Here is an 11010-nt window from a genome sequence, read left to right as displayed (position 1 = left end):
GCATGGGCTCTCCATGAGCTCATTGAAGTGGTCCAGAAGGCCCTGCTAGGGCTGCTTGCCCGTGTGATCAGCCGTGGCGACCAACGCGGAGTTGGCTAGTCTACGACGATCTTTTCTATTCTTTTTGCCCCTCTATGTGGAGCTGCCCTTGTCCTGATCCTCACGCTTGGCCTTGCCTTTGCCTTGGCCTCTATTGAAGCATTATAGGAGCGGCGCTCTCTAGATGCGTCGGGCAAAGGCCCGTGGTCCCGGGCCATCTTGGTTGGGACTCTGATCATTTGGCCGGTGACCACGCCTGGGGTGTGTTTCACCACTCCTCGCGATGGTTCGACTGGGGTCTGTGTTGCCTGCCATCACTACCGCTCGATGGATGCCATCATCCTACCGGGACTGACGCCGGTTGCTAATGATGCTATGAGTGTCTTGGTTTGGCCCGAGTCGCTCGCGTATAGGCGGTTGATGCTGAGCGGGCGCCAAGTCAAGCCGCAGCGTAGATGCGGCCTCCTATGCTATGCTCGGTGGCTATAGCGGTGAGCGGGTGGAGCGATTCATCTAGTGCGTCCCCACTCTCCTAGTGGGGAGAGAGGCCAGGAGTTGGTGTCATGATGCAGAGCTCTCCGCCTATTGAACGGTGGTGGTTTCCACCAGTGCCCGGAGTTTCTAATGGATCGCCTGTTCCTGGGGTCATTCGGCTCGGGAAGGCCACGTAGAAGCATTGCCATAGCGGCGATATTCTGGTTGGCCCGAGCGAACTGTGGGGGATCGTTCCCCCATCCATGATGTTGTGTTGGAGCTGGCGGGCACGACCCCAAGCGCCGCTTGCTAGTTTATGCGCACGGGGCGCAGTGTGGTGCGCCGAGCATGCCGGCGTAAGTGGTGGCTGGTTCTGTCATTATTGTCTTAGCTCCTTGTCATGCTCTCATGTGAGCGCGAGGGTCCCCGCACAAGGGTCCAGAGGGGTGTTAGTCTGCAAGGACTCCGCTTCCACCGGTGGCTGTCCCGAAGTGTCTACCATAGCACACTCCCAGGACAGACGGTGGCTAGGTGACACGTCGCCGATGCTGGAGTCATCACTCTCAACATCATCATCATCCAAGAGGTCGAGGAAATAGGTGGGACCATAGCTCGCCATCCCCATGAATTCAAACGTGAGAGGGGGCGGCACCGGCATCTTTTAGAGCCCCCAGGCGTATGCATCCATAGGGGACATGGAGCCATAGGGGAACCGGTCGTACAACGGTCGCGGTAGGTACAATGAGGTCCCTCCGGATAATCGGCGGAAGATAGTGAATAGCGAGTAAATAACAACATGTATATTACTTACAGCGGGGTTTGAGCAGAGAGTTTGCTCGGAATGAAGCGCAGGTGCCTCATCGTTGAAGTCATTGGGTGTCCCAGAGCCGGCAGGGGGCGCCCCTCCAACGGGTGTCGGGATGGTTGCCTCCTCGCAGAGGTGTAGTACGCCGAGCTGGTCGGCAATGAAGTCCAGGCTTTCAAAGAGGAAGGCCTGGGACGGCTCAAAGACGGGTGGAATTCACATCCCAATAGGTGGGAGTGCGGGAAACTCCAGTGAGCCGAGGCGAGTCATATCGCTTGAGCCCACCATGGCGAAGGTGGCGAAAAAGTGAGCCATCCGATGACCAAAAAGTGTTGAACATACAGCGTCTTCCCCACGGACGGTGCCAACTATCGGTGCAGAAAGTGACCAACACGTAAATATTTATAGTTTTGTTGTACGTTATGATCGGAGGTGGCCTAGCACTCAATGACATAGGGTTTATACTGGTTCAGGCAACATGCCCTATGTCCAGTTTGAGTCGGTCAGTGACTTTATTCCTGAGCCCAGGTGCTCGAAGTTTGCAGTGGGGTTACAAAATGAGAAGGAGAAAGATGGGGGGTACAAGAGGTCTGGTCAGACTCTGGTCAGAGGGGCTGAGAGTGACAGGAGCTCCGCTATGTGCTAAGTGTTCGAGCATGTGCTTGTGGTTTAAACCTAGTGGTTCTGTTGTTGTGAACTAGTAAAACTGAATTGATATGTCTTTTGGGAGAGAGCGCATCCCCTTTTATAGATGAAGGGGATGGCCTTACAAGTGAGAGAGAGAGAGAGAGTATGTATGCTGTTAAGTCTTGTTGCCCACACCAGCGGGCATAAGATGATGGTAGGTGCCCGCAATACTGTTTAATGTCAGATGCACGTGGGAGGTTACGTCGTTTTCTTCAGGTATGGCAAACGTCGGTGCCTACCACACTGTAGATACCCAGAGGCATGTAAGGGGTTTTACCATGTTCGCCTAGTATGGTAAATACCGGTGCCACAACACTGTTGATGCCCAGAGGCATGTAGGGGAGCCTTACCGTACTTGTCTGGTATGGGAGTTGATGGCGCCCACAACATTGTTATGGAAAATGTCGACGCCTACAACACTGCTTGGGTTCTATCGTGCCAGGAGGATCATAGGGTACTGTCTGGTAGGTGCACAGGGTACGATCTCTGGTATTGCGGTTTGACTTGTGCGCTCTGCCTTACTTTCACCGTCCATTTCCTGGTCCTTACAGAGCGGGCATCCCCGGTCGGTCGGTCCCAGTCAGCTCTGATTGTGCCAGTCGAAGAGGAGCTGTAAGCAGAGGTTCAGCGCATTCTCGGTTGGAGAAGCGAGTCAGAGTTGGAAGTGGTGTTTTGGCCAGGCCTTATGGTCGGAGACGCCGTCCGGAGGCGGGCTGTAGACCGAAGCGAGCGCTCCGGTCGGAGAGACGGGCCGGAGTTGGAAGCGGGCGCCGTTCCTCCTCGGTCAAGCCTTCCGGTCGGAGATTGGATCGCCCTTCTGGCCTGTCATTTTAGGTACTTGGGCCGGCCCAAGAGTCGCACATTGGTTCGCAACGTGGTCTGCTAGGCCGAGCCTTTGTTGGGAGGCCGGTCCATGAGGTACCCCGGGTTTATGAACCCGATAGTAACACCGAGGGTGTTACAATTATAAGTTGATTTGACTTTTTTGGTTCATCCATAATAGAGGGAGTAACTCGTTAACAAGGCTATGTGCAAATTTTGCGATTTCTACAGAAAAATATAATAATTTTAAGTGTTACATATTTTCAACTTATAGTAAGGATATGTCGTGCTCTTTGAAAAGTCAACAATTAAACAAAATGGGGATAAATAAGAATGCCGACACATATTGCTTGGCTAGAACCAGCCAAAACATCTTGTGTCTACTATTTTGACGGAAAAGGGAGGTAGAGCATGATGAGGACATCACCTGCCCGGATACAACCACATTAGCAACTTTTGATTCACAGATGAAACAATCCTTTACCATGATTGTATTTGATACATTTGATGAATTGATGCTGCACCATGATGTGTGTTCATTGTCATTTTCAGAAATACATGCATGGATCAAAAAGGGTGTTAAAGACACATGGAAGGTATGGAGTACCAAAGAAGTTGATTGGGGGCCAAGTACAAGTATTCCCAACGTTCTCTACCTGGACACCACGTCACTTTTGGCCCAAGGAAAGAAAGAGATCAAATCCAACACGTTTTGGGGCTGGATTCGGACTGCAACACCGTGCCAACTTGCGACGGCCGCCACAACCAGATCCGGACTCCGTTTTGGGTGTTCAAGTACTTCATAGAATCCTTATGAAGTCTATTTTCACATGGATCTAGAATCAAGTCCATATCTGTTCTGAGGCGGCCACAATGACCGAATTATTACTGAGAGGTTTTCTGTCTAAAGGTGCTACGTCGCCTTAGTTTGGCCAATGGGCCGTGTATCAAGTCGGGTCCATTAGGGACGCGTCCTAGGGTTGGAGCACGACCCCAACACCCTGGTGGTCATCCTTCCACCTTCATATACCCCTTAGCCACCACCAAGAACAGTTGGGTTTTGTTTTGTTGAAAGTTTAGCCATTGCTACTTCCTTGTAGACGCGTCTGTTGACTAGACCATCCGTTCTACTTGATTCAGAACCCCAACTTTATGAGTTCAGATTAGTTTTTCACCTCCTTTTTTGCAATTGAGTTGCTTGTTCTTGCTTGTTCCTCGATTGCTTGCAGGAATTACCCTAGTGGTTTGGTTGATCGTGCTCCACAAGATCACGACGGTCATTGGAGGTGGTGTATCGGTTGCTAAGGCGCAGCATCCTTGGATGGTTGTAGTCGGGCCGTGAATGTCATCTCCATCCCCAAATCGAGTTATCCACCTTGTCTCATCGAAAGATCGGGATTCACCCTAGCGGGTTCATATCAGAGCGGGTACATACCACAGCGAGGTCGTAACCACTTCATCGAGATCGACCCTTGCGCTAATGGGGAAGTCACATGAATCCATGAGTGACCCAAACATTCATTGCACACCCAACAATTTTTATGAGAACACGATATAGACAAGGGTATTTGCATATATGTCACACGTGATTAAGCACATGCATCCAATTGAAGCAGACAAAGCTACTATACAATTCCGTGTCTCCCATTCTCCCTCCCTAGAGGATGATAAGCACATTGTCTCTAATATATATAGCGCCCTAGAAGGTTATACTGCTAGTAGCTCCATTTGCAATCTGTGCTCCAAGAAATAAAATAATTAACTTCTGAGCTGCACCTCTTGGAGGCTATTCTAAATATGAAGACGGATACTGACTTTCATATGGCCAAAGGAGAAGGAGAAAGCAGTTACATCAACAACTCCAGGCTTCAAGTTTGTGTCTGATCTTGTTCATAATTCTCTCTCTTTGCAAAGTTGTTCATCAATTACTACTATTCATTCTTCTTCCTAACCTTTTCCATTTCCTGCATGCTAGAGAAAAGCTTTGTTCGAGACTCGACAAGTGATCAAGAAGGCTGTGAGAGAACTATGCCCCATTGTGCTCCCTCGAAATCTTGTGGTTGTTGACTTAGGCTGTTCTTTAGGAGAAAACACATTCATCTTCGTCTCCGAGGTTATCAATGCCATGAGTGACCATCCATTGGAGGTCCAATTCTTCCTAAATGATCTACCCGGAAACGACTTCAACTATATCTTTCGTTCACTTGAAAGCTTCAAGAAGATGGTTGCAGTGGAGCACAAGGGTGGAACCCTGCCTCCATTTTATGTTGCTGGGTTGCCAGGGTCCTACTACACCAGGCTTTTCCCTTCCCAAAGTGTTCATCTCTTTCACTCGTCCTACTGTCTCCATTGGCGCTCTCAGGTAAAGTTGGTTACCATTATATCTCACAGCTTAATTTTTTGTCGTTGATGTTCTAAAAAACTAGTGCATTTTTCTGTTTAGCTTCCTGGTGAGCTAGATGTCAACGCAAAAACATACTTAAACAAAGGAAATATCTACATTGCAAATACAACACCGTTATCTGTGGTGAAACTATACCAACAGCTGTTCCAAATGGACTTGCTGCTCTTCCTCAAGCTGCGGTATGAAGAACTTGTATTTGGTGGGCAGATGGTGCTGACGTTTCTTGGAAGGAAGAATGAGGATGTTTATAAAGGCGATCTGAACCATCTTTGTGGGTTACTTGCATTGTCTATTCAGTCTCTCGTTCAGAAGGTACAAAATTATCTTTGTATTGGAAGCATAAAACAAGATTATATCAGGCTCTCAGCCTTTGATAGCTCCACACTCTTAATCCTACATGTGAATTTTACAATTCTCTACAAAATAAGAAGAAAACCTCAGGCGTCGTTTATATCTTTAGTTCTTTGTAGCAATAATAATATAGATATTCCCTCAAAAAAATATTAGAGTCGATATTACAATAATTTTTTAGCACTATCTTTAATTTGGCTTCTTGCGTGTGTATTATGAGCACGGAAGTTTATAATGGAATTACGGTATAGTTTATATATATCATGAAACAGGGCCTTGTGCAGGAGGAAAAACTCAATGCCTTCAATCTACCCGTTTATGGACCATCAATTGATGAAGTGACGGCAGTGGTTCGAAAGAGCGAGTTGTTCCACATCAGGTTTGCAAAATTGTTTGAATCCAATTGGGATCCTTACGATGACTCTAGAGGTCATGTGGTCCAAGACAGCCTCCAAAGTGGCGTGAATGTTGCTAAGAGCATCAGAGCAGTGATGGAGCCCTTGTTCATGAGCCATTTTGGTGGATCCGTGCTCGATGAGCTGTTCAAAGAATATGCACGTAATGTTGCAAAGCACCTTCAGAAGGAAAAGACCAAGTACTCCGTCATTGTCATGTCCTTGCAGCGAAGATGAAGCTAGTAGAACATACTAGTATGATCTATCCACGGGATCTTCTCTCATTTCTACTTCCAATTCTCCAATTCTGAAGGGCTTTGGATGGTAGTTACCCCTTAAAATGAGCCTACTATTCGCTACCCAACCGAAAGTTATTAAACATGCATGGTGACATCTATGGAAAGTTGATTCTATGCTTACTGGTACATGTTTATTGGTAATTAGTCAGCAAAAAATTGGGTCATGTGGCAGTGTGTTGCTAGTGCTAGCAGCTAGCTTTTTTATTAACACTAATGACAATGGAGAACTGGAAGTAGAAATGTGAGAAGATCCCGTGGAGGCCAATTGGTACTAGTAATAAATTTGATCATTTGTAGCCTTGCAATGATTATGATGCCTTTCAGAATAGCACCACCAGGATGTTAGTTGGTCTGGCCCCTCTATGGTGGGGAATAAGATTTTGTCGCATTTATATGTTTTGACAAGAGAAAGGCCATCATATCTCGGTTATGCAGGTGGTCTACAACACTGGTTGAAGTACTAGAGATTACTACATATGGTAGAAGAAAGGGAGGATATAAGTGAAGCATGCAAAGTATTTAAGGTGGTCACCCATGCATTTCTTTGCCAAGGATGGATTTGGATTTAGTGAAGGCTTTGTATGGGTTCATATGAAAGCACCATAGTCTCTTATTTGCTTGAGTTTTTATTTTTGCCAAGGGCTCAGACGATATAATTATTATTTTTAAGGATTAGTATCCCAACCACTGCATCAACCCAGGATACAAATTAATGTCACTCATTAATAAGGCTATGTGCCAATTTAGCAGTTTCTAAAGAAAAAGTTAATCTTGGAATATTACATATTCCCAACTTGTGTAAGGATATATCTCATGCTCTTTGAAAAGTCACTACAATTAAAATAAGGATAAAGAATGCTGACACTATTAGTTGCCTAGAAACAGCTGAGAAAACATCTTGTACAGTGGCGAATAAGTCAGGATTTAACCATAGGGGAGGATGTATAAACTGACAATGATAATGCATGACGAAATACATATAGGACTAGAGCATACATACTAATCAAATAAATTTTTTGTGTTACAATACAAAAGAACACTAAATATTTTATAAAAAAGGGAACAAAATTAATTAGCTCTAGGTCTCTAATGTCACCGAATCAACCTAGAAAGGAATTACGATAATGACATGAACAAATCAAGGAGATAAAAAAGACTAATCCCAAGTAATATAGATCAATTCGAAGGGAGAACAAACAAGAAAGCACTAATTGTATTTAGCTAGCTAATTAGAGGGTGTTCTGTGGGAATGAACTAGACGTTTCGTAGGCATAATAGAAAGAAACAAAAGAGATGGAGAAAATAATAGGAAGGCTAATTCTTTATTATATAAGATAATTAGAGGGTGTATTGTATGGATGAACTATATATTTGGTAGGAAATAATAGAAATAAAAAAAAGAAATGGAGAAAATAATAGGAAGACTAATTCTTAATTATACGAGATGATATTAAAGATTAATATGGAGAGAAGACAAAAACAAAACACAAATACAATTATTAACTAGCTATTAGAGTATTATGTTGCTAATTAAGGAGCCATATTGTATGGGACATAGAAATGTTGGGTCCCGGACCCCCTCCACCTTCCCTCAGCCACTGATCTTGTGTCCGCTATACGGACACAAAAGGAAGACAGCGTGGGTATATATATACCACAGCAAGGTAAGTAGGTAACCACATATGTATAACACTCCTTATATCCGTGAGGTCGATCCTTGCGCTAATGAAGAAGTCACATGTGATTTATGAGAGTGACCCAAACATTATACATCCAACAATTATTATGAAAATAATAACGACATAGACAAGGACATTTAGAACGACAAGGACACTTGCATGCCCACACTTGCTTAAACACATGCATGCAATTGGAGCTGTCAAAACTACTATACAGTTTCGGGTTCCCCTCTCCCACTGGTTCATGATTCTTGACTGCTATTGCTAGCAGTAAGATATGGACATATGATTGATCAAGGGCCACCTCATGTCTAGCACGCTAAAACCACCTCACGGCCCATGTCGACGCCCTCATGCGACAGTGTTTGTGCCTAGGAGTATCATCCCTCCACAGTCAAATCAAATCTGAAAAAACGAGAATGCCAACCGGTTTTTTTTACTGTCACTCGGTCAAGAAAAAATACCTTATATGCTATTGTCATAAACCTAAATCCCTTATCTGCTACCTAAAAACGTGATTTTCATATATGTCATTGTATTGAACTGTAATCACTTCCATGCCAAGATAATTGCCCGAGTAAGCATATAAACATCTTCTACCAGTTATTCCCAAATCAGAGAGGTGGTCAACAATGAGCAAATGGGCGGCTCGACGAGGAAGGAGGTGGTAGATCGAGATAGATATTTGATCGGGGAATGAGTGGTGCGGGCTGCTGGGCTGTCAACTATGTGGGTTGCTCAGTGTGTAGGCAATATAGGCCTAATTTGAAAGTAAAGGGGAAGGGCAAACTTAGAGATGGAAAGCCCATATGGAGAATTAAGTGGCTAATTAAAATGGCATACTCATGAATTACCTACATGGGAAAAAGGTCTAGGATCCCAAAGGGATTGGAGTTTTCAAAATAACCCTCAGCACCCAGTTTGATTTTGCTACGGGCAATAAAAAAATCTATCAGCTTAGCATCTGCATTCAGCAACGGTATAAGTGAAAAAAAAAACTCTAGCACAGAGCCTCCTTCTGGCTGCTGAAACAATGGTAAAACCACTTCTAATCCCTATCTCTATACAATTAAAACGCACCAAATGCAATCGTCCACCATGTGGAACGAAATCTACCCCCGGCGAAAGGGATCCCCAATCAATTTTTATATTTGCACCAACAACTGGGGCCACATTATTACCATGCCACACACGCCTCCCTCCAACTTTTTCCATTCACCAAGACTGCCATTGTCGCCCTATCCTCTCCATCTGTGCCACCGCTACCCCCGTCGCCGCCACAGTTTCCCCACCGGGACTACTGCCACCGCTGCCCCAGCCTCCCCACATGGGCCACCATCATTCCCGACATAGCCTGGGCTTGACAATGAGCGAGCCAAGACAAGGAGCAGGCTCACGCGAGACGCTGAGAGGGATTATCCATGGCTGCCTGGCTGTTGTCCTACCATATCCGACGGCTCCCTCTGGCCTCCACCATGCCTTGTTGCATAAAGGCGGCTCCACCCTCTCCCCTCACCTCCACCAATGATGGAGCAGATCTTGCGCATTCTATGGCCTTTACCCTTTCTCTCTCCCATACTCTCCCAAATCTCTCGACGGTGCAATGGCGTGTCATGGGCTACGACGCGGGGACCGGTTACTTGGCTCACCTCCACAACAGGCGGCACGCGGTCCCTCTGGTAGGTGTCGCATGGGCTAGGCAAGACGGCCACGACACGGTGACGCCAGTAGCTAGGCAGCAGCATGGCACTGGCGCTAGACGGGCCTTGCCCCTATCCCAGCGTGGGTGGGCAACCCCGGCCCTAGCCTCGACACGACCCTGCTAGGCACCCACTGCCACGGGAGCAACAACAGTGGGTCGAGGCGCAGGCATGCAGCGGCAACAGCACAGTTGTTCGAGCAAGGTCTATCGATCTTTTCAAGGTGAGGCATCCAATCCTCTGCGCCCCTGTAGTACAAGTGGGATGTGTGCTTCATCCATCGCCGCCTCGTCATGTACGCTGAGGGCCGGTCATGGGAAATGGTGCATCCTCCTTCATTGTCATGTCGCTATAGGATCGGCATGTCAATCACCAGCTATCTGACGATGACGTAGTCAACGACACACTCATGGTCCTGAAATTCCTCTTCCAGCTAAGAGGTCGAGCGGATCCTATCATCAAACGGTCTCAATCGTGGCAAGGTCTATCACCTTATGATTTGTACTTCCAGCCATTAAGCCAACATAAGCATGATGCTTACTGTCAAGGACCATATTGATATATTGGTGATACCTTGCTCCCCAAAAAAAACAGACTTACTTGAAATATTACAAATTACAATTGAGGATCTTTGTATATTTGGGCCTTGAGTTGACGACTTTTGATGGAAGATTCATTTTAGAGAAGAAACGTAATGATCTTCTGATGATTTTGCACAGAGTCAAATTGCTCTTTGGCTGTTCCTATTTGCATTATTAGTGTATACTATCTGATAATTGAGAGCCAACAATGTAACCTAGTTTAATTCTTTATGTAGTTTCAAGCTGTTGATGCAAACCCTTCATGTCTATCGGATCTTGCATGGCAAATTCAAAATCCCCAACAAGACAAAAGTTGGCCCCATTGTTACTGCATCCGGGAATGAAGGGGAAATGCACTTAGGGTATATTTGGTTTCCTGCCTTTCTTCTAGCCTAGCTAGGAAATAAGTCAGACTAGCAAGTCAAGATGGACTTCTTGGAGCCTGGTTGGGGGTTAGTCACCCAACCAGGCGGGCCCTTAGTACACCTGAGATTGAAGAGGTAATGCAATTCGTCCACACGCGGTGCCACAACGTGCGAGTTGTCCGTCAAAGGCTTCCAAAGCTAGAGTGACATCACTATAGGATTCACCTGTCTTAGGATGGATTCAAGTGTACGACGTCTCCAATGTAGTGCTTTGGTTCATTCAGGTAAATATTTTTCTTGTGTGGATGATACGAGTGAGAATGGGAGTTAGAATGATAAGGTGATGTGCTCCCTTGATTACTGAAACGGAATCGATGATCACTTGCAGCTGTGCGAGGACAATGTTTCT

General features: G+C 45.9%; 1 protein-coding gene across 1 annotated transcript; it reads left to right on the top strand.

Moving 5' to 3' along the window:
* Positions 1–4621: 4621 nt before the first annotated feature.
* Positions 4622–6214, top strand: LOC136522993 (anthranilate O-methyltransferase 1-like). Its single transcript, XM_066516781.1, has 4 exons — positions 4622–4699; positions 4803–5189; positions 5271–5543; positions 5855–6214. The coding sequence occupies exons 1-4, from the start codon at positions 4625–4627 to the stop codon at positions 6212–6214; spliced, it is 1095 nt and encodes a 364-aa protein (XP_066372878.1). The 5' UTR covers positions 4622–4624.
* Positions 6215–11010: the final 4796 nt, after the last annotated feature.

Source organism: Miscanthus floridulus, chromosome 18 (assembly GCF_019320115.1).
Source record: "Miscanthus floridulus cultivar M001 chromosome 18, ASM1932011v1, whole genome shotgun sequence".
In the NCBI taxonomy this organism is placed as follows: Eukaryota; Viridiplantae; Streptophyta; class Magnoliopsida; order Poales; family Poaceae; genus Miscanthus; species Miscanthus floridulus.
The sequence above is the reverse complement of the archived record's forward strand: the minus strand, read 5'-3'. Positions and strand labels throughout refer to the sequence as shown.

What these genes read in the sequence shown, in the direction of transcription:
- LOC136522993 (XM_066516781.1), top strand. Translation starts at nt 4,625, where the DNA reads ATGAAGACGGATACTGACTTTCATATGGCCAAAGGAGAAGGAGAAAGC. An exon ending in TCAACAACTCCAGGCTTCAA is followed by an intron (nt 4,700 to 4,802) that starts GTTTGTGTCTGA and finishes CCTGCATGCTAG; the next exon opens with AGAAAAGCTTTGTTCGAGAC. An exon ending in TTCAGTCTCTCGTTCAGAAG is followed by an intron (nt 5,544 to 5,854) that starts GTACAAAATTAT and finishes ATCATGAAACAG; the next exon opens with GGCCTTGTGCAGGAGGAAAA.